At 35.5% G+C, this 24,492-nt stretch overlaps 1 protein-coding gene and 1 long non-coding RNA gene across 2 annotated transcripts in view; one reads left to right on the top strand and one right to left on the bottom strand.

Moving 5' to 3' along the window:
- Ent2 (Equilibrative nucleoside transporter 2) overlaps positions 1 to 24,492 on the top strand; it is a 127,620-nt gene that overhangs the window by 90,533 nt on the left and 12,595 nt on the right. Inside the window, exons 4-7 of the mRNA XM_083126923.1 lie at positions 18,775 to 18,856; positions 21,865 to 22,004; positions 23,044 to 23,189; positions 23,803 to 23,888. Of these exons, the coding sequence (XP_082983049.1) occupies positions 18,775 to 18,856; positions 21,865 to 22,004; positions 23,044 to 23,189; positions 23,803 to 23,888 (454 nt within the window). The remainder of the gene's footprint in view (positions 1 to 18,774; positions 18,857 to 21,864; positions 22,005 to 23,043; positions 23,190 to 23,802; positions 23,889 to 24,492) is intronic.
- LOC145991553 (uncharacterized) lies at positions 6,270 to 14,063 on the bottom strand. Its single transcript, XR_014442071.1, has 3 exons — positions 13,990 to 14,063; positions 11,509 to 11,602; positions 6,270 to 6,369 (listed from the first exon to the last, which is right to left on the bottom strand). It is a non-coding gene; the product is annotated as an uncharacterized LOC145991553 (long non-coding RNA).

Genomic DNA, 24,492 nt, shown 5'->3' with positions numbered 1-24,492 from the left:
AAGAGCAGCAGTTTACGTCGAAAAGATGGAATATTTGAGAAATTGGAAAATGAGACGAATGTGAGGTTACATATTAAGTGCCGTACAGACCATACTCGTGAGAGTAGTATTACTGCTGCAAGTAATTGTTCACCACAAAATTCAATACTCCTTCGATCAGCAGTACATATATTTCACTTCAAATGTGATTGCTTGTCTTGCAGTGAAGTTGATTTTCAAGCAGAAATGAAAAACAAAAATGTGAACAGACGAGTTAAAATATTTGAAGTTCGATCCTTAACATTCAAGGAGCAAATCATTGAAGCTGCCATCAAGAGGAACGATGATTGGGGAAGGACAGTGCTTGATCGAATGCATACCGTTATTGATCTAGTTGCATTTGAGGCTAGGTATCACCATCCTTGTTTCACTAAATTTTACATATCCTCACCTACATCAGGAAAACGTGGTAGGCCTGAAGATGAGTGTATTTCTATAGCATTTCTGCAGTTATGCTGCTACCTTGATAATGATAACTATGAGTGTCAATAATCGATGAATCAACTTATGACGAAGATGAAGGAATATCTTCCACAAAATACTGATGTCTCAGAAACAACTCTTAAGAAACACCTAGTTGATCACTATGGAGAAGACATGATAATAAAACACGTAAAGGGCAAACCACTACAGTATGTTTCCGTGATACAGGATATAAAATATTATCCAAAAGTTTGTACACACAGAAAGAAGAAGATCCAAAGAACGAAAGACTTAGAATTGTTAGAACTGCTGCCGCAATAATTCGGGAAGATATACGATCTGAAACATATGCTAAAGATATGTATCCAAATCCACATTAATGCTTGAAGACAGCTGATGATATGGTTCCAGAGACATTAAGGGTCTTTACAGAGGGTGTGATTATGAAACGAATAAAAGGAAATGAAGACTCCATCAAAAGAAAATGTGCGTGTATTGAGCATGTTATTATATCAGCAGTAAGACCACGGTCATTCAATTCAATGATTCAGATTGGACTTGCAGTTCATCCACATAGATATTTTGGTTCAATAAATATTATTGATATGTTATCAAGCATGAGTTTATGTGCATCCTACAATGAAGCCGTATTGTATCTTAGTTCTGCAATGTTAAGTGATGAGGAAATTGTTGTTGACAAGGAATTATTGAATCAGTTTGTTTTTGATAATGCAGACGTCAATGTTCGGACCTTGGACAGACTAGGAACTTTCCACAATACGGTTAGCATTATGTGCACTACTCCTGCAACATCTGTTCATCCCAGAAAATAAATTGTTGGATTGAAGAAGCAACCACCAGAATGTTACCTTGCCAAATTTGGTAATGTTCCATTACGCACATACGTTGTGCCTGCTGTCCGTGGCCTGGAGAAAATCAAGATTAAAGAAATTGAATACACCAAACAGGTAGCACCATCAGTGCATGTTGCATCACTTCTTGATTTTGTATAGATGTGTGGAAATCACCTTACCTTGTCACCAAGTCCAAGTTGGAGTATTTATATGGAGCTCGCCACTGAAGGTAGCAAGGAATATCACATTTCTGAAATAAGTATATTACCATTTATAAAGCTGCTGCCGACAAGTCCAGATGCCATATACTCATCCCTTATGTTCGCAGTTGAAGAATACATGAAACATGGTCAAAAGACATGTATTGTTACTTTCGACCAACCTCTTTATCTGAAAGCCTCTGAAATTGTTGCGGCTTCTCTAGACAACGGAGCCCGACCCTGTGGCCGAGTGGTTAGCACATCGCGCTGCGACGCCAAGGGTCCCGGGTTCGAATCCCGGTCGGGCTTGGTTGTTTGTGAATGTCCATTCATCAATTTCATCATTTCATCACTCATCCCCATCTTCGCAAATTAGCCAAGAGGCACAAAACGCGAAGTAAAATAAACTAAATCAAATCAAATCAAATCAAATCTAGACAACGGAGATATGTCGTCAGTTGTCCTTCGTCTAGGTGGATTCCACATGCTTATGTCGTACAAGGGAGCGATAGGATACATGATGAGGGGAAGCGGATTGGAAGAAGCTTGGTCAGTAATATATATCATTCGTTACAAGTCGCGAAATAAAAGTGTAAAACTTCAATCAACACCAGGAAAATTTGATTACAAAATAATGGGAAAAGTTTCCACAGAGTTAAATTTATTTTTTACATGATTGGATTATATTGGTTAAATTTATTTTTAACATTATTAGATAGGTTGGTTAAATCACAAAAATTTATCTTCTTACAGTTATTGGAAATTTTATTTTCTTTAATTTATGTCTGAACACATTTTCGGCTCAACCTTCACCATTTTTAGTTAATAAAGCAATTATGATCAAACGTCACCGTTTATCCGCCATTTTCCAATATGGCGGACAGAGCACAACTCGGATTGTCGGGGACTTTTAGTATGTTGTTTGAAATACCATACTCGTGATATCTACCAATTTTTATCTCTGTTGGAATTTTTTCCATTCTTTGATGACATTTTGCCTACTTTTACTGGACTAAAAGTAGAATACGAATGATCCATAAATATTACTGTAGGGTAATTTCTTACTTTTCAAAGAACGTGGATTGATATGGTATGCAATGTCCCCATTGTTTCTCAATTTTATTTTTGGTTCTTGAATTTGGGAGATGCCTCGTCATCCCCCCCCCCCCTTTTCTGGATACGTTCCTTGGTGCTTGTATGGTTCAACATGGTGACTGCAATGAAACAAGTAGGGTATGCTTTATGCGCGAAACCAATAATGAACGGTCGGTACGGCAACGGACAGGTTTTAATTGTCGTGTAGGCATCCCAGCCGTTCCGCTAAGGTGCGAGGTGAACAGGTGTGAACGGAGCGCTAAAGATTTCCTTCAAATCAGTTTGTCTGTGCTCTGCCGAATCGTTCACGGTGGGTTTCCTGCCGTGCACAAATAGCCCTAGTTCCTCTCTTCGCTTCGATCACTGCTTTCGAGATTTTGATTGTGTTAAAGTCGATGATGCCAGATGCATCACGCGAGTGACTTATAACAGATTTTGATTAATGACCGTTAAGGTTAGTGTGTCCTTGTAGTTCTCTACATCAACTGAGAGTGAATATTTGGAGAGGGCAAAATACACTCTGCCATCCCCACTTGAGGTACTTTGGCCTTGCCTTATTCTCCTCTGCATTCACACTCGTTTCTGTTCGCCCACATTGTAAATACTGCTAACGTAACGGCTTTACGGTAAATCCCGATCAGCCACTTTTTTTTTCGGGCAAGCCACTGTTAAAAAACGACCACCACATTCGGGAAAAAAAATCAGGCGGAACGCTTACTGAACAGTCGAAAACCGCACGAAGCGTGGAGCACAAAGCGACATTTAACGACCCCCCCCCACAAAAAAAAAAGTTTCCGGTTCCATCCGCTCTCTTTCAACGCACAGAAGTGGCTCCATTATGGCGGGACTGTATGCATCCATTGTTCGATAACTTCTCTACGATGTCGCAGAAGAGAGACAATTGGTTGAAGAGTCTGGCCATGGGGATGAGCTTGCGGGGGAGAGAGGTCTGCGAAAGAAGGCCACCATCTGCCTCTCTCACCCATCGGGATTGGGAAACGCGTCTGCACCGGAAGGGGAGATTTCGAAAACACCTGGTTTCCCTCCTGCGTAGGTGCCGCATATCCGCATTGCGTCATACAGGTTATTCCAAATAGGCCTATGGACCGTTTCGCGCGAATTCCCTCCAGCCGATAAAAATTCCTCCCCTAAAATTCTCCCGTTTAGTCATATTTCAGAAACAACGATATGACCGATGTAAACATGTTGCAGTTTGGTTTTGCATTATAGCACTGATAATACAAATTCACTATTTGAGTGCTTTTTAAAGTTAATTTTCATGTTCCTTCTTTCTGGAATTTTCCTCCTAGATTTCCCTCTGAAATTCGAGGCAACACTGCGACTTTATAGCTTCAGTTTGCAAACTTGATCCTGCTAACCGACCTAATAGATATATAGGCGGACAGGGAGCCATGAGAGCTTATTGGCCTTAAAGTTTTCGGTATTCCATTCTCCCCTATACAGTAAAGTAGGCTCTCCTACAACACTTTTAAGGAATCTGATTGGTTCCGATTTTATAATTGGTATAGCATCGAGAACGACAATCTTTATCTCATAATGAAAAATCTCTTCTATATCCCTTTACATGTGAGAGGATCAGATCAATTCTTGACTAAAATGGCCAGTCCGGATATTTGTCAGAGTGAGGGACCCATACAGCACAACATGGTTTCAGATATGTTACGGATACGTAACTCTTGAAACATTGTAACATTGCAGCAACATTGCGAAACATTACTGTGATGTTTCAGGTATGTTTCAGCAATGTAAAAATGTCCGCGAATCTAACATAACATTCGTAATGTTACAGAAACATGTCAGTGCAACATTACAGAAACGTGTCAATGTAACATTGCAGAAACATGTCAGTGTAACATTACAGATACATTTCCGTACAGTTTTGTGATATTTCAGTTACATTACAGTGATATTATTTCACATTATTGTTATATTGAATGGAATCAGTACTGTATTCATAAATGGCATATTTGAGGGGGGTTTGGGGTTAAACCCCCTTCAAATATTATTACAATATTTACTTGTAAATAATTTCCTGAAAATAGAATTCACAGTATTTCTTTTAAAATCAAGTATTGTGATGCTGTGCAAGTGCCAGAGGTCTTGGGTTTGAAACCTCATTAGGCATGATGCTTAATATTTATTTTATCTCCCATCAATTGACCACATATCTCAATTAATCTAGTCAGGAGAAAAAGTGCATAAAATTGCCGATTATACATTCGTTCATGTCAGACAAAGCTAGAGTTAAAAAAAACAAAAAACTTTAGACACCTCAAAAGAAAATATGAAACATTAAACTGGTAATCATCATTAATACCTTCAATTGTTTACAAAGGAATAGAGTTTTACATGCAATAACAAAGCTCTTTGTGGTTTGCTGTGCCACGTCACAAGGAAGGTTGGATTGAGGGTGATGTTATCAGCATCATGCTCCAGTCACTTTTCGCCCACTTTACTAATTGATGATAGACTGGAAGCATGTAAACATTTTACTAAATACTAAAATTTACTTTGTGCATTGTGTCACTTTATGATGAAAAATCTGGTACAATAAGGTATATTCTATATATTAATTACAAAAGAATGAACAGATAATTTGAGCATATCATCCCAAATAAAAATTCAAAATTAATGTAACAGTTAAACTGCAAACTTGCATGTCTGTAATTTACCATCACCTTGTACATAGCTATTGTGAATTATTTACACCATTTAGATTCTAATAATATTGGTTCTGACCATTATGCATTATTCTGGAAACATCTGAGATACTTTATTGGATACTTTCTGGAGATCATGCAGAGTGACCTACAAGTTACCTGAATTGGCAGTCTATACATTTGATAAGAATATCCTACATACTTACATAATTGGAGAAATTGACCACAAAGTTGGCAACCGTTAAGTATGCCGTGCCACCTTAAGGTCTGCGGAGCCATGGATTATTATTATTAAAAGAATCAGTAAAAAATAAAAACTTGGAAAACTATCAGTTCACAAGAAAAAAGAGCAAAATGGACACAAGCTAAACTTGGGCAATTTTTGGGAACTAACAATATAAATAAGAATTGAACAATAACAGCAAATCAAAGTTTAAAAATTGATGAAATGTGTTTTGACATTCTCTATAATCTTGAAAATGTGCAGTATCAGAGGTTGTGCTTGCCAGTCAGAATTACCAATGCTATTACTGTTTCTTGTAAGAAATTTCCATTGTCTTGTTGCTTCAAAGATGTTCTACGATTTCCGACATTACCATTTCTTCATGAAAACAATTTTACATAGATTTCCTAACTTATACCAAAACATTTCAAAATGAGAACGTGCAAGACATGATTTTTGAATGGTTTATATTATATCTTCCATTGATTTTCAAAATGGTTGTGCTAGGCTAGGTTCGTCAGTTTCAGAATACACTGTGAGAAATATAAATAAGAACCTTGCAGTGAAGGGATCCCAAGTTCAATACCATGTGAAGGCACATTGCACAGTGGTTGGAATCCCACTTTAAATTGCACGTCTACTCCCGATTAGCCTATCTGCACATTAAGTGGACTTCAAACAACAATTCTCACATGAAACAAATATAAAAGGATAAATATTATCAAAGGAATATATATTTTTTCACAAAAGTGTCTTTATTTTTTTGTCTAAATACATTTTTTTGTTCAGTTGAAATTTCTGCAGACCACAAGTTCTCACTCAGACAGCCTCAGTGGAACAACATTCAGTTTTACCTGTAAAGAGAATAATGTCATGTAACATCAATTCTGAATTAGCATTCTGTGGGCAGAAATATCATTTAAAGAAACAAAATTTTGCATAAGGTCATTCCACATCAGTTCAACCAGACCACCGTACCCATAATCTCAAATTTTCATGAAACTCGGCACATTTAATAATACTTTCATGGTGGTGAGAAACCATAGTTTTTCTCTCTCTCTAAGTTGTTCAGTAATTCCTCTTTCTTCCATTCCCAAAGCCTCCAAGTGTGAGCTGCACTGTCCTGGAAGAAAAATTCTAGCTCCCTTACAAATTATTCAAACTTCTTTGAAATTTCACAACATTACCAAAATAATAGAAAGAAAATATGACAACGTATCACATTCACATTTTAGTACACCAATAAATTAGTAAAATATTACCAGATTTTAGGCCAAAAACAATGTTTACTACAATTTCGATTTTTCTTAGGTTTGATATATCATCTAACTAGCCCAGAAATAAACTAAAAGGTGATTAATTCCTCCTCTGCTTTTTTTTAATGACTACCGGATTTTATACTTTTCACATTAACTCTTAAGAATCTAGATATCATTGAAGCACATTTTTTGGAGTATAAAATTTTAAATAGCGTTTTCATGGATGGCAGGAACGCAGGGCATGGAAGGAAAAGCCAAACTGGTGCCTTACTACTGGACCACCAGATCCACTTGGCAATTGGACAATATCTTCACTACTTGAGAAGCGGTTGGAAAACTATGAAGTGCTTTTTGTTGAAAATGGCTGGCTAGTGCATGCTAGTACCTTGGTATATCAGTAGCTATAACGTGCTCAAACACTACACAAAGTCTCATTCTAAACCGAGGGATCAAATCTACAAATTGTACTACAAGTTACATTCCTCGTTAATTTTATTCCATGTATTAAAAAGTTATAGTAGTATTCAACTACTTTTTAAGATGTGTCTTTGTCATAGTAAATGTAAATAAACTAATATTAGTAATTATAAAGGTAAGAACAAAACATTCATGTTTGACCATAGGATGTTTTCAGATAGGGCCAAGCACTGATTTTTATTTCAAAAGGGAGGGGGGAGGCATATTTTCTCCATAATAGTGTCACTCCCTGAAAGAAACACCGTCAATTCAAAGTTATCATATTTCTGCAATATCCTTTTAATAATTCACTCAAATGACTGTGACTGAAATAAAATTATATGGGTGAAGTATGAAATTTTAAGGTGACACCTTCCTGGCATCCATGAAAACCTTATTTAAAATTGTATACTCCAAAAATTGATTCTGTGATATCTAGATTCTTAGAGATAATTTGAAAACTATAAAATGTCATATACATTTTTTTTAAAATCAGAGAAGGAATGAAAACACCATCAATTTTATTTCTGTGTAAGTTAGATTATATATATGAAACTTTACTTTAAAAATATTTGAGTTGGTGTAACTTTCCCTTTAAAAAAATCGAAATTCTAGTAAACCTTGTTTTTGGGCCAAAACCAGGTAATATTTTACTAATATGCTGGAATATGAATGTCACATTTTTCTCTGAAATCTATATTGTTCGGTTAACGTTGTGAAATCTCAAAACACATTATATAATTTGAAGAGCGACAAAATTTTTTTCTTCTAGGACACTGCAGCTCACACTGGAAAGTTTGGGAATGGAATAAAAGAAAAGGAATAACTAAAAGTTGAAAGGGTCATAATTCAAGGTAAATACCAAAAAAATCATGTGGTTTCTCACCACAATGAAAGATGAAATGTGCTGAGTTTCATTAAAATTGAGGATCATAAGTTCTCAAACTCCTTTTGTTGGTAGAAACCCTCCAATGGTGGTTGTGTGACCATTTTAGACAAAAAAAACTTATTAGTACATGTTTCTAGATATCAGAAACAATGTTCAAAAATATTTATTGTCTTTAGTTTTCCTGGAACATCCTTTTTCCAACATTACAAAGGTGTTCTTTTTCTCATGTAGCAAATTACGGAAACCTTAATATCTCAAAAATCAGTAAAGCTAGAGACCTGAAACAAAATTCATTCTGTAGTTAATGAATCATACTTTCTATGATATTCAAGTATGTTTTGCTCAAAATTGCATCCTAAGAACAAAAATTAAGGTGGTAATTTGGGTAACAAGACAGTGGCCATGGTGGCTCAGTTGGTAACGTGTCTGACTACCATGCTAAAGGTCCCGGGTTCGATCCCCGGCCGGTTCAAATCCGGGAACTTTTCTAACGGTGGAAGCGGCCCCGGCACCCACCCAGCGTCGAATAACATGGGTAACGGGGGGAAACCCCGGGGGGTGATGCTGATCACATCACCCCCACTCACGACCGGGTCAAGAAACATGGCTGTTTATGGAATTTTGACAGTTTCGGTTTTAAATCTCTCAGATGGGTCCTTTTGAAAAATTCTGAAATTTGGCATGGAGGAAGCCCTGCATGAACCTAACTCACAGTAAAAATCTCAACTTTTAGACTCAACTTGTTTGGTAAATATGACATAATATATGCGATCTAATTTGTGACGTTGGTGTGTAATGTTAAGCTACATGTATACCTAGAATAATGAATGAAGCATTTCCTTTTTCTTTTTTAAAGTTGGGCTTAAAAAATCGGAAAATATAGTAACATAGGATTTTAATAGTTGACTTACCAGAAATTAAAATTACAAGGTATGACAATTGAAGATCTGTGAAATCCGTCAACTTCTACATGAGCAAAAAAAAGTCACGGGCAATTGTTGGAAAAATGGCTGGCCCAGGAGAACTAAATACAATCTTTTTTTGGGATATTGTTTTTAATATCTACAAACATGTACCAACATTTGTACTAAAAATGATTTTTTTTTCTTTCTAAAATGGTCATGCAACCAATTACTTGGTTGCTTTGACATGGAATGACCCACAATTGACATGAAACTATCCTTGAGTAAAATAAAAGCAAGCCATATATTTGAACTTCTGCAACCCATATCTGTTCTACAGGGCTACAAAATATTTTTACATTTCAGTCTTAATAAATACATTGTGTGTTTGTTTGTTGCAGCCAACTGATAAGAGGATGTGATAGAAATATGAGCAAAAGCATACCTATGCCTCGCTAGGGCTTCTAACCAAAGGCCACTTTTTATTAACCAAAAAGACCTTTGTTCATCACAGTTTAAGACAGAATATCGCACAAATTTCCATGGAGTGGTTAGCACATTCCACTGCAATGATAGGGGTTCCAGGTTAGAATCCCAGCCTGGCCGTGGCTGAACTGCATCCATGAATAAAGAATTTCTAATAATAATAATAATCTTTACAATTAGCAAAAATGTGGCAGAAAAGTAAAGTAATATAAACCAAATCAATTAATCATCACTGGCGGTCGGTAGATAGGCCTTGGTCCTCACGGGCTGTTGCATCACGGGTTATTACTATTTGGAAAAGAAGTTTGCATTTCATTTCATTTTACGAAAAGAAAGAAAATAAGGTATGACTGAAGACGACCGGACCCCTCTCAGATTTTCTTCATATTTGGCATACTTACTAATTGAGGCCTGCTAATGATGAATCTGAAGTTAAAATTTGTCGGAAACGTCTAGAAATTGCAAAATAATTGTGAATTATTGACACTAGCATATTGTTAGCATATGCAGATGATGTAGACTTACTGGGGGATGATGTGAATACAATTAAGAATAATGCTAAAATATTTTTCAAAACTGCTAAAGAGATAGGTTTGGAAGTTAACAAAGAGAAAACTAAATATATGCTTACAGGCCGAAACCAAGTGTTAGGTAATAATCAAAATCTAATTATTGATAACAACTCGTTTGAACCAGTTTCCAAATTCAAATACTTAGGAGTAATATTAACAAATGAAAATTATATTAAAGAGGAAATAAAAAGTAGGCTTAATTCAGGAAATGCATGTTACTTCTCTCTTCATAAACTTCTGTCTTCTCATTTAATATCTAAGAAACTAAAAGTTAAAATATACAAAACAGTAATTTTGCCTGTAGTATTATATGGATGTGAAACTTGGTCCCTTACATTGAAAGAGGAACATAAATTGAGAGTATTTGAGAATAAAATCCTTAGGAAAATCTTTGGACCTAAAAGGGATGAGGAGACAGGTGAGTGGAGAAGGTTACATAATTTAGAACTACATAATTTGTATTCATGTCCAGATATTATTAGAATAATTAAATCAAGAAGACTTAGGTGGGCAGGCCATGTGGCACGAATGGGAGAGGAAAGAGGAGTATACAGGATTCTTGTTGGGAAACCTGATGGTAAGAGACCTGTAGGAAGGCCAAGACGAAGATGGAGGGACAACGTTGAGATGGACCTAAGGGAAATCGGTAGGGATGGAAAAGAGTATATAGATCTTGCTCAAGATAGGGAAAGATGGAAGGCCTGTGTTGCTGCAGCCATGAACCTTCGGGTTTAAGAAGGCTAGAGAGTTAGTTTTATTGACACTAGCCCCACAAACCATTGACGTGTGGTTAGGTTAGGCAAACATAGTTAAAATTTCATGTCGTGGTAGTATCAGGATCTAGAAATTGCAAAATAATTGTGATCCATTGACGTGTGGTTAGGTTAGTTTCGGTTAGGCAAACATAGTTAAAATTTGGTGTCGTGGTAGTATCAGCAATATATATATTTTGCTTGTGAAACAAAAAATTTCGCGAAAATAGACTGTTACCAGCCCGAAAACTAACGCCTTATTTTTGCTTATTTTGCAATTTCTAGACGTTTCGTGATTTGGGAGGCCTCAATTAGAGAGTATGCCAAATATGAAGAAAATCTGAGAAGGGTCCGGTCATCTTCAATCATTCCGAAAATAACTACTGTGTTTACACTTGGCAAATATGGGGGGGGGGGGGGAGTTTTGCTAAGATTTCTTGCTATCTTTGACTTTACATGAATATAGTGGCTAGTGGCAGTTATAAAAAAGGTGCTGATGCCATCACTGTACATTATGGAGTATATAATGGGAGATTACACTTTGAAACAAGCACAATAATGAATCCAGCACATGTGTAATTTCTACATGTTAATTTGGATCATCAACATAATGTTTTTTATGACTCCTTGAGCCAAAAAAAATACAAATTAGCCCATCACAGAACGTTATTACTTACTTGTTTTCTCTGTCTAGCCAAGTTTGTCCTGCACAAGCCACAACATCAGACACCTCTTGCTCTTTAGTATTTGGCTGGTGTTGGCAAACAGTGCCTAGAAGAAAAAAAATCATAAATTGTATAAGGAATAATTCATTTGTATGCAAACTGAAATGCAAAATTTTCCATAATTTGAACCCGTTGACTAAGCAAGTAGAAAATATTGCATTTCACATAAACTACTTATAAAATTACAGAACAGTAAAATAAAATATTCTAGAAGTCTGACAATACTTCCAGTGCCTGCATAAGATACCATACTGCTACGCCAACACAAAATATAAAATGAGTGAAACATGCTGCTTATCCATTGCTGATTAACATGTATCTCTCATAACTAATAAAGAAGTAATAAAAAAGGTTCTAGCTGAATCACCTGGCAAAGCTAGTCACTCTATTATAATATACACTGTGTCCAGTCATGGCATGTGTCACTTTCAGAGGATTGCAGTCATTTAAACCAGTACCACATCTACTTTGTTTACAATTGCACTTCAATGTACATGGGCTATTTATTGTTGAATGGTTTAGCCACCAAATGAGAGCTGAATTAGTAAGAATTGAGTTTCAGAAGTAATTTAAAATTTGGCTGTAACTACTTTCACCAAGTGGTGAGAATACTCATGGAACTCTTTCACCAGGTTGTGAGAATAGCAGGAAGTACTGAAGACCAGAAATCACATTATAAGGTGTTGGAAGGGTAATGGTTCCGAATGTTTAATGATTTTTTTCAGTTTCATAGGAAGATTAAGTATTGCAAAATTGTAGAATTTATTGTTACAATAAATTTGAACCCTGGTGAAAGTAATTACCACTGTTTGGAATTCCAAAGTGCAACTCATTAGCAAATAAATAAAAACACGAAAAAAGTACCTTACGCAAGCATTTGTCGACAAGGCATTTTTCATTTGGAACACTTAGAGCTATAAATGGCCCACCCAACCTAACCACAAAAGCATTTAGAGGCGTTTTTTGAAAACTAAAGAGCCCTAAACCTTACTTGCCTAACTTTATTAAGAAACCCCTTTGCATCATGCACACATGGCAGTAGTAGTCCGTAATCAAGATGGTAGTAAACAAATGGCTGATTGCAATTGAGAAGTACATGTAAGTGAAACATTAATCTCAAAGCAAAAACACAGAAAGTGATTGCTATAACTCTGAAGTACATGTGTAAACAGACATTGAACCATGAAAAAAATGCCTGTGTACCATAATGAAATTGTAATTAAACAATTGGAACTAGGACCAAACCATTTATGAATGTAATATTATCTTCATCACGTGATACACTAGTCCATACATGATACATTTTTCCAACTGCATGGTGTGGAGGTAAAAAAGTAATGATTGCCTGCATGTAAACACACACACCAATGTAATCTTTATACCCACCAATAACTAAAGAATGTGTGTGGCAGTGTAACAGGCCAGGTCAGGTCAGAGATTATTCGCATGCACAGATTAAAACCTGGTAAAACAACTCTAAGCTTGCTTCACTAGTCACTCTGTCAAAATTTTACTTTGGTGGATGCTGTATATTCCATATTTAGATCAAATTCTGATTACATAAGTTTGCAATAATGTGACAATTATATTTTGAAGCAATGTAATCACAGAGTTGGGAAAAGTATTTCTTGTGTGCATTGCTGATTTAAGGTAAATTATCGCAATCACAAACACAAAAATTAGTTAGCAAATAAATTTAAAAAAAATATTGTTTCTGTTACTTGTTCTTTCACCCACTTCAAGCTGTGGTAATTGTAATGCAGCAACATTTCATTGCGTCCTGTAAAATTAGAATCTGAATTATAGGAGCACCATGTAAATCATGCTGTGATCTTCAGTAGTAGCCTGTTCGCTAAAACTCGAGCTACAATCCACACAGCTAAAAAAAAAATGCACGTGACAATGCTGCAGCCTTCGATTTACGTATCGAAATCGCAGAATGAATTTGTAGAAACGTATTTCTTATTAGATAAAAACTACTAACGTAACAACTTATGTAGTTCAAAGTATTCTACGCTTCTTCACTATGCACAGGGAGGTGAGAAACTTTTTTTAAGAGGGCAAGTTTTGTACAAAATTAGGAAGGTGGTAATTATAATGTAACCGAAAAATGATACATTTTCAGCAACAAGTACTTTCCGTCTCTTCCATTCAATCTATTTTCGGTATACTATAAATGTGCACTGCTTATAGGTAAGCACTTTATTCCCTGTTATTTTAGTTTCATGAGGTGCGAGAAGTTCCATGCTTCTTCACATCATGTATTTTCAATTAAACAAACAAGACGAAATACTTCTTTAAACACTGGTTTGATAACGCCTGCCTTGTTTCCACTCACGTTCTCACACACGTTACACAACACAGATTAAATATATAGCGTGCATAAGTATAACACAATTAAACACACTTTGGTATTAATAATATTCAACTTACCACTCAATAAACAACATTATTCTTCATAAGATGTGCACGACTCCCGGTCAGCGTTAAACGTAAACACAACATGGCCGCCTCAGAAAATTTCCCGGATGGCCGATGATGACTGAATCCAACGTTGCAATGTCTCCGAGACGTTCCAGAAACTAGACAATGAAACGATAACATTGCAATGTTTCAGAAACAAAACTGGGACTTCATGTGATGCTTTCTGTAATGTCAACGCGAAACCATATTTCTGAAATATGTCTGAAACTTGGTGTGCTGTATGGGGAGTAGAAAAGGTTTGTGATCTCTCTCTCTCTTCTCTCATTCTCATCGATCGTGTTGTCAAGTAGCTGGATTTGATAATTTTTCTGAAGAATTAGTTCTTCTCAAAACGTGTTTGATTGATTGGTTTATTTTACTTCGCTTTTCTGCCAATATTGGCAAATCGCGAATATGAGGATGATTGATATGATGAAATTGATGAATGAACACTCTCAAAGAACACACATGCTCACGCCAGGATTCGATCCTGGGACACCTAGCGTCGTAGCATGCTGTGCTAACCACTCCGCTGCGGTGGTCGACCCTTTCAAAAGGTATAACGGAAATGATGTGCCATAGTGGTCAGAGTAGACAACGAGACTAGATCTTCCTTCTGTAAGGGTCAAGGCTGCCAAGCAGTTTTTCATCGGGGTATGCATGGTTAGCACTTCGAGACCAGAGTCCTCCACTTCTGTTTTCAAGTAGCTCTCCAATTATCCTCACAAAGCTGGATAAACACTTAAATTTTGAAGCTCTTACCAGAAATCGATCCTAGGACTGTTCACACTGAAAGTGAGAGTGCCAACTATTCAGCTGTGTGGGAGCTCACTTTGAAATATCGTCGGTCCAATGACATAACGACCTATCTCATTTTTTCCAACTTTTCAGGAGAAGCAAAAAACGTTTTCGCACACACTTTCGTAGATGTTTGTGAGAAAACTATTTACCCCATAACAAATTTGGTTTGTCATTAAATTCTATTATGTTTCTGCTGTATAATAGTGTGGTTGAATGTTACATGTGTTGCGTTACGTGCTTGAAATTTCATAATTTCTTGACATACGTCGGTATGTCAGATCAAAATAATTACTCACACAGAAATATCTTTGAGATACGCCATGCAAATTAGTATCAAGTTACAGCTTCATGATTTGAGAAATCTTCTTTTTTAGTCAAAATGTGAGCAAAACTATATAATATTTATGATTTTATTGTTCATGAAGCTTTTTTTTTTTTCAAAGTGAATGGTTATTTTTATTTAGAAGTTCTTTAGATTTACATGCTTTAAGTACGTGTACAAATTACAAAATTCTTCACTACAAGTACAATTAAAAAGCTATACATGCAAAATTACTACATAACAAGAGTAAATATTAGGAGAAAATTTGGCTACATTACATAAACATCAATAAAACATTTTTGTGGAATAGAGTGGAGAACAGATTCAGTGATTCAAATTTGTATAAACGTTTTTGCAGTCACTGTCTAGAACAACTGCAAAATGACTTTCACACATTGACAATAAATCTGCATATTTCTCTTGCACTATTTTCACAGATTCTTTGTTCAATGGAGGTGTCATTCTCGCAGCTATACCTTTAGTATTGCATCTCTTTACTACGATTTTTGCGGGATTCTCTTGCAGTAAACTTGTTTTTTATGTAGATAGTATCTGGCTTGTTGCTCTGCAATCGTAGTTCACGAATATCTTTCCAACTGAACTTAATACCATCATCGGTCTTCTTAAGCTGGAAAAGCCTCAGATCTTCAGCAATTGCCTTAAAATTCAGAAAATCTTCCATCTGCATTGTGTTCACGATGTAAGGATGGTTTCTTCGGGCTAGTTTTATGATGGGTACAAGCTGAGAGGGGACAAATATATCTCCAACTTTCCGTAACGATCTGGAGATTGCACTGTGCGCAGAGTCTCCCTCGTTTTGCCCATGACGAGGCTCAAAAAATCTGAGCACAATTTCTTTTATATTCTCTGCTTTTAGCATTACATGCATAAGCGCAGCCACCACAATCCTATTCTTGTTTTGGCCAACACAACTGTCAGCATATAAGTGAACTGTATTCTTCTTTTCTTGATCCACTTTCATTAGATACTGGTAAAGACATGTTGCTATTTCACATGATCCACACTTGCTGATTCCTTCATGCCACAAGAAACAATGACAATTTTTCGTGTTCAGTTCATAGACAGTGAAGTTGTAGTTAGCCAGACGTCTGTTGTAGAACACGGATGAGTGTTTCGACATAGGCAAGTGAATAACTTGTTGCAGATCAAAAACAGCAGAACAGGTCGCTGTAGTCTTACTTATTGCTTTCAATTCTCTCACTTTACTTTTCTCTGCAACGTGCTGCTTAAATTTATCTTCTAGCTTCATTTTATCTTCATCAGATCCCTCATTGTACGTAATGCATAATCCACACTGATCTTTTTTGGGTTGATGAAATGCAAGATTCATACCCTTGAAAACATTTGTGTATGTTAGCAAAGATGCTCGACATGTTGTGTCAATCTCTTCCTTGTACATCTCATACATCTTCTTTACAGATAAATCAGAATGCAGATACTCCTTTCTTGAATATTTTCTACAATAGTGAGACTCCATTCGTGGAAAGCGATTTATGTGATCTTCCTCTCGTCATTTTCTTTCAAATGTTTGTATCTTCCACCTTGTTTTTCGGTTAGTAATATGCCTGTTTCTTGAATGTTGTTCACTGTCGTACGTATAAATCGTTCGCTAATTCCAAGAGTATTCAAAAACATCTTCTTGCAAACCTTCAGCCTTGTTCCATCCAGGGAAAGATAGTAAAATTGTGTTTTTGTACGTCTCGATGCTTGTTTTGTGGTTTTTTGTCTCGTATCTTCTACATCAACGTGTCGTGCTACGTACTCCCTTCGACGTTGCAAGTTTCCAAGATCGAAAAATCCATTTAAAATAAGTATTCGTGATTTCTCATTGTTCTTCAGTACATAACATTTTCTTCCTTTGTCGGTGCAGCCTGTGCAGGGGGGTTTCAGCAATCTTCTTTTCTTAACAACCTTCCCTGTAGTTGAACTGAAGTATTCATAGCCTTCATTACGTAACTTCTTACTCAGATTTTTCTTCCCTCCTTTTCTAGAAGCTGTAGTAGAGCCTTCTTTTGGTGATCCGTCGACATCATAACTTTCAGGATTTGTTGCAATGTGGTCTCTAGTGATGGCATTGCTATCACATATTATAGAATTGTTATCCTACACTTTGTTTACCACACATTTTGAATTGTCAATAACTCCCCGTTTCTTGTGTAATATATAGTCATTATCTTGAACGAAATGATCCCAGCAAAGCAGGATGTGACATCTGGAACACGAGGCGAAGACCTCATCCTTGCATCCTCTTGCTTCACAATGTTGCGATTTTCCTGGCAAATAATCTGGATCATCCGGGTCACTGACATCTTCAAGAAATTGACTTTCGGCATCAAAGTCACTCTCGTCCTGTTCTTGTGTAGGGGATGATACATCGTCATTCTTCTTCAGCAGATAAGACAGGCGTACATCTTCGTCAGATGATACGGCAGATTCTTCATTCAATGTTTCTATGACAGTCACTTTGTACCACTTCCATTCTGGAGGCCAGTAAAACTTTACAAATATTCCGGCTTTGATGTTATTTTTCCTCTTTCCGATCACGTGTAGTTCTCTTGATGGAACAATATTTCTTGAGCCATCTTCCCAAAGCACTAAGACGTCCATCTAATTCATAAGGTTGCTGATCTTAAAATGATCGGGACAAGTTGAAAGCTTTGAGAGTATTTTGACAACGTTGCATATTGCCTAAGAGAGCTTACAAACAATGCTTAATATACAGCTTTGATCCTTCTTCGAAAAACCATGCCGCTAATGTTAAATTGTGCTATTTCCGACATCAACAAAAGGTATCTAACAATTCATTTTACCTCTTTCTTTCCTTATCCTTTGTTAGACCGTTTCGCTATTGTTAAGATTGTGACCGCTGATTTGTAAACACTGAAATATACATTTCTGCATTGCTTTATTTTCCTCTTTGTGAGTGTATTGGCCCCGATTGTTGCATTTTTCTGCTGTAAGCAAAAAGATACACCAACTTGCAAAACAGTTTAGGATTTACTTTATCTGACATAACGACGTAAGTCAAGATACGCCGCTATGACATACCAAATTTTTTAACAAATTGAGATACGCAAAATCAAAAAATATTCATAACTTCCTTATTAATTGGATTTGAGTTACGCTGATTTGCCAGGTGATGCAGGGCACCGGTATGATCACAACGATGTTAATAACTCAATTTCGCAAAAAAAAAAAAAAAAAAAAAAAAAAAAAAAAAAAAAAAAAAAAAAAAAAAAACGTAGTTATGTCATTGGACCGACGATATATTAAGTTCTGAAAATTACATATGTTCATACAATAATTTCCAGAAGGCATTGAAAATAATCCTTGCATTGATTGCATTCACTGTTATATAGTTTCTAATAGTTATGTGGTACTACGGGGTGTCCCAGTTATAAAGTAACCCAGCTTCGATCAACATTTACATGCCAAGGATCATGATCATCAGTGTATTGATGACCTTGAGTACTTGGGTACTACTCCAAATTTGTATTGGAAGCATGACTTTTACATAAACAGAAACCCATTTGATAAAGACTAGTGTTTCTTTATTCACATTAGTGAGATCTTCCAGTTTCTTAATTGTCTATTTTTTTCTTTCTTTGCAGGTGGAAGCTGGTTTATTGGACATTCATGCTTCATGGGATTGGAACATTAACGCCTTGGAATATGTTTATTACTGCCAGAGACGTAAGTTATATACTTGTAACATTTGTGTTTCTAAAATGGACACAATATTCAGAAATGCTTTAATTTCCATGTCTGCATTTTGTGACATTAGTTGTGATTTTTCTCCAGGGTGGGTTCTTTAATAAAGCAGCACTTAAGCCCATCTGGGGTTAACAGTAAACTACAGGACTGTTTGAGTTAACTTTTGAACTACACCCCTTGATTTCAGAAAACTTGGAGATCTGTTTATGATCTTCTAGATCAGCAGTTCTTTACCTGTGGTCATCAGACTCCCAAGGGCTACCATGCCCTCTCACGGGGGTATGTGATAAAAGAAAAGATAAAGTGTTCCCCTGTGCATAGCACCACGCCATGAAGGCGTATAGGGGGTGCGAGGGTAACGCCCCACACTTTCTTGATCCGGTCGTGAGTGGGGGTGATGTGATCAGCATCACGCCCCTGACCGCCTTTACCCCCCAGGGTTTCCCCCAGGTACCCATGTTATTCGACGCTGGGTAGGCGCCGGGGCCGCTTCCACCGTTAGAAAAGTTCCCGGATTTGAACCGGCCAGGGATCGAACCCGGGACCTTGAGCATGGTAGTCAGACGCGTTACCGACTGAGCCACCGCGGCCACCGGGTATGTGAAATCTTGAAATATTATACTTGTGAATATTGGAAAAAAATAGACTCTATGGTATCAAACAAACTTATTTGAAAATGAAATATATTCCATGGCACATTAGAGATATAAACGTGACAATATTTTTATAAATATTAGAGTTTTACATGATATAATAGAAAACTTCTTAATATGAAATCCAATATTTATTTATTTACTCAGAGTTTCAGATACAGTCTTATTTGGCCATTTTACATTGAAACAACATAAAGTAGAAACAAAAGATAAAAACTGGTCAGTAATATACAAAAATTACGTTCTTCCAGGGGAAGTTTGTTGTAGATTTCTGGCAGCCTGTAAAACAAGGAGCGTTGAAGAAGGGATAGCCTAGTGGTTGGGTTGTGGAAGAGTTGCAGGTTGCACGTTTGCTTTTGGGGTACCCTAAGTGTGAATTCACTGATTAGGAGATCTGTTCTGATTTTGACATTTATTATCTTGTATAAAAATTTCATGTTAGCTAGATCACGACGAAAGGATGAGGAGTGAATATTCAGAGCAGCCATGCTGTCTGATTTGGATACATGTCTGAAAGAAGGTATTCTATGGCAAACAATGGCAAGAAAGAAACTGAGAACAGTATCTATTCTGGTAAGATTGGTTTTGCCCAAATTGGGAAGCAGTATTCAAGGATGGGCGAAATGAAAGATTTAAAGAATAAGGCAAGAGTTGATGGCTTTTGAACTTTACTAAATCTGTATAGAAGGCCAAGAATGAGCATGGTTTTTTTAGTGGTAGCTATAATATGATAATTAAAAGTGAGTTTTTCATCCATGATAATACATAGGTGCTTTTGAGTGAAAACTTTTTGGATTGGATTGTTTTCAATAGCATAAGCAGACACCACTTTGTTCTTTTTTAGGGAAAAAGTAAGGAAAGAGCATTTCTGAGGGTTTAATTCTAGATTCCACTGACGACACCACTTCACAAGTTCTGTGAGAGCATTTTGAAGAATTGTCACGTCATGTTGCGATGAGACCTCCTTGAGTTTACAATCATCTGCAAACAAAAGTATATTTATGTATTTGCCAGCCAATATTAAGTTACTAGTTACTACAGAAAGTTTTAGTGTCTCTTAGTTCGCTCTACAATTGAACAAGAGCATAACACAACTGATGAAATGATCTTCACAGGAGAAATATTGTTCACCCGTCAGTAGTATTGTAATAAAAGAAGTTTAAACAGTGTACTCGTGGTATCCACAATTTCACACAATGTAAAACCGTGGAAGTGAAAAATCAGGTGAAATTAATGCCTGGTTGAGACTGCATTTTTTACTTTAATTTGTAAGATGTTTAAAATTAGGGTATTTGCAAATATTGTTAATAGTGTTGTAAGTCATGGTAACATGTATGTTATATTGTTTTGTATTCTGGCCAGGGAAGTAAAATGGAAATCCTAGAGCTGATGGCTGTTTGGGGGTCCCTGGGAGTTACAAATTTATCAATATTAAAATCATTAACCCATTGTCATGTAGAATGTTAGGAGTGGGTGCCACATCTGGAGACTGCACAAAATGTATTGAAGGTTTTTCTGCCATTTGAAAGCAAGTTACTGATTTCTACGTATGAGGTATTTTTTTTTTCATTGAACCAGGTGCCCTAAGCACAGCTTCAAAATATTTGTTTATCAAATTTTACATTTTTCTGTATTATTACAAAGTATCCTGCATAATGCCGACAAAATGCAAAACTGGTATAGCTGTTAACAAATGAAGTAAAATATATGATATTACGAGGATAATATTGTAGATTTTGTTGAATTGTTGAAGTGAATTATTCTGTAGCATTGATCACTATATTACACTCTTATTTTGTTAACTTTGTTTAAAGAAATATAATAATGTTATCTATCAGACATGTTGCTTGATTTAATATTCAGGAGAAAATATTTTTTTATGTAAAGTAAATTTGCTAAACAAAATTTTACTTGTTATTATAAGATGACTCAGAAGTCTGAAACTATTTAAGTGTTTGTAATAAGATTATTGCAAGTAATACAATTATATGTAATACATATCTTGAGAACCATAATCTTCACAATTTATAAATTGCGAACTGTGAAATTAAAAAAAAGACGTCAGTTAATGTCTGTAAGTTTTTCGGAAAATCCAAGATTTTGTATGATTTCTGACTTGACTCATTCTGTCTGTACTCTTCATAATTGCTTCCCCAATGGTGTCCTTGCCTTGTAATCAAGGGACCCTGGATTCAATACCTGGTGGAGACATAGTGATTTTAATCCTACTTTAAATGGTAGGCCCAATCCAAATTCGATTATCTGTGCATAAAGTAGACTTAAAATGTAAAAAAAATATTAACTTCACATAAATTTTCTCTTCTTTCTTTGCAGTATTTTGTTTTGTACAAACTCAGCAAGGATTACACAGGAACGGAATCAAATTATGCAACTTATTTTCTACAGTACCTTGGTTTCGCATCTCAGGGGCCAAATCTAATCTTCAACTGGCTAAATATCTTTATTCAAATAGGGTAAGATTCTTATATTGTCATTAAAATTTTCTGATATTTGAAGTAGTTATACCAATCAAAGTGAGACGAATTTCACTTCAAGAAATACTGTTTAATTAACTTTTTACAAAGGCAGTGTCCCAACACCCCACAATGCTTTTATTGGCCCAATATTTAATTGGGCCAATGATTAATACATTGGTATAGAATTAATCAGTAAATAGAATATATATATATGTACTTGTACTTGATACAGAGTCTGATGAAGACCTTGCTAGAAGGTTGAAACGTTACGTTTAGTTTATGTTTTTAATAAAATAAATTACTGCCTTGGTCAGCATATTTATATTTTTTCATATATATATGTATATTATTTATTATCAAAAGTGCTAATCTCTAAGGCTGAACCGATACCGATGTATCGGTTTTGGAAAGTTTCAGTTGAAATTTTTTTACCGATACCTGTGCCGATACTTTTGCAGAATTTTTTGTTTTTCACGGACTTCGCAAAATTGCTATCCGACACTTTCATGGAGTCAAATCATCATGCAAATTATGCAAAATTCTAAGTTTTTTTCCTTCATTTTGCACCAGTTTTGTGTGAAAAGAACTTACAGACTAACATTAATCTATATTTTGAACAACTTTCAATTCTTATCATTTTCAAGCATCATTATCAGTACCACTGATAATATCGGCATTGGTGTCAGTTCAAAGTGTCATCAACTCAACCCTTTATTACATATTATATGTTTTCAGTTGATTTTCGTGAAATTTGTCTTAATAATTTTAGAAATTTGTTGTTATTATTATTATTATTATTATTATTATTATTATTATTATTATTATTATTACTACATATTGTTGCTTTTTTTTGTTTTTTTTTACACACAAAGCATGGATTAAGTTTTACTTAATCAAGTGGGAGATTTTGAAATTGCAGGAATTGTTGACAGTGTGCCTAGTTACATATGTACCAGATGAGTTAATTTTTGGGGTGGCATTGGAGCAAAAACATTATAGTTCTTGGTAAGGCTAATGTCTTGTATTTATTTTCCAGGGGAAATCTTACCACAAGAATTGTGTGGAGTATATTCATTGAAGTGTTGTTATTTATTGTCACTGTTGTGTTGGCAATGGTGGACTCTTCTGCATGGCCTGGGGCATTTTTCTGGGCAACTCTAGCAATTGTAATAGTACTCAATAGTAAGTATTGTTTTACGAGATGTTTGCATTAATGGCAATAGCTTATTTTTTGTTTTATTTTTAACTTATTTATTTTTAAATTCTGGAAGAAATCCATGTCAAAGAATAAATGGACAATATATTTAGGCCACAGTTGTCTGAGATTAAACATGAGCAGTTTTATACTTTTTTTTTTTTTAAAGTATCAGGTGTGTAGCAGAAAAACAATAACAAAAGGCATTACCTGTATTATTATTGTTGTATCCACGTAGTTTGCATTGTAGTAGAACTTTTGTGCCAAGCAAATCAAGAACTTTTTTGATTGTATTGAGTAGGTAAAGTTTTATACTTCCACGTAGCTGCTTTTGTTGTTTGTCCAATTAATTTCAAAAGAGACTGCCTTCATTGTGTGTACCTGCGTGTAAAATACGTAAATTAAAAGAAAACTATTATTAGCTCAACGTATTTTCTGCTCTGTGTTATGAAGTGATGTAATGTTTTGTCTTACAGATCCATGAAGAAATGTTTGAGCCTGTAGTCATACTTTATTTAAATTGTTTTAAATTAGTTATTAATTTATATTAAAGTATAAAATTCTAGTAATTGTATTATAAAAGAGTTTTGTTCATTTCAGTGGTAAATGGCATCTACCAAAACTCGGTGTATGGAATGGCTGCAAAATTGCCTCCAAAATACACAGGATCTGTGATTTTAGGGACAGTAAGTGAAGTTTTCTTCTTCTTTATATTATTTTTCTTATTATTTGGGGGACAACTATTAGTTTACAATTACAATGATGATCATTTATCATTATCTCTCTTATCATAGTTCTTCTACAAAAAATAAAAGGCTTTTGCTTTACATGAAGGATTTTTGAAAAAATATTCAGTAAACTAAGAAAATTTGCCTTCAAACTTGAAAAAAAGTGATATTGTTAATTTACCAAAAATGCTTCAATTTAACAATTTGCCAGCTGAATACTATGTTGTGTGTCCATCTGGACTGAGAGCTGATTAAAATTTGATGTGTAAGGATTTTGAATACACTACAAGATTTGCTCAAACATTTTATTAATGTTGATAATTCACGCCACTTGAAAACCATGTACATCGTTTCGGAACATGGCTCGTTAACCTGTAAGGAACATGATAATGTCATCAAGTAATCTCCAACGAAAAGTGGAGATACCACAAAATAGCATTCAGCTGGCAAATTGTGTTGTTATATTAAAAACAGGATATTAGCAGCTACAGCATCATGATATTGTTAGTTGCTGAGAAATTATATCTAGCTCTACATAGCATTTTGTATTTTGAATTGCTTT

This window comes from Lepisma saccharinum, chromosome 8, assembly GCF_977018435.1.
Source record: "Lepisma saccharinum chromosome 8, izLepSacc3.1, whole genome shotgun sequence".
Taxonomy (NCBI): Eukaryota; Metazoa; Arthropoda; class Insecta; order Zygentoma; family Lepismatidae; genus Lepisma; species Lepisma saccharinum.
This window is presented reverse-complemented; position numbering and strand designations above follow the sequence as displayed.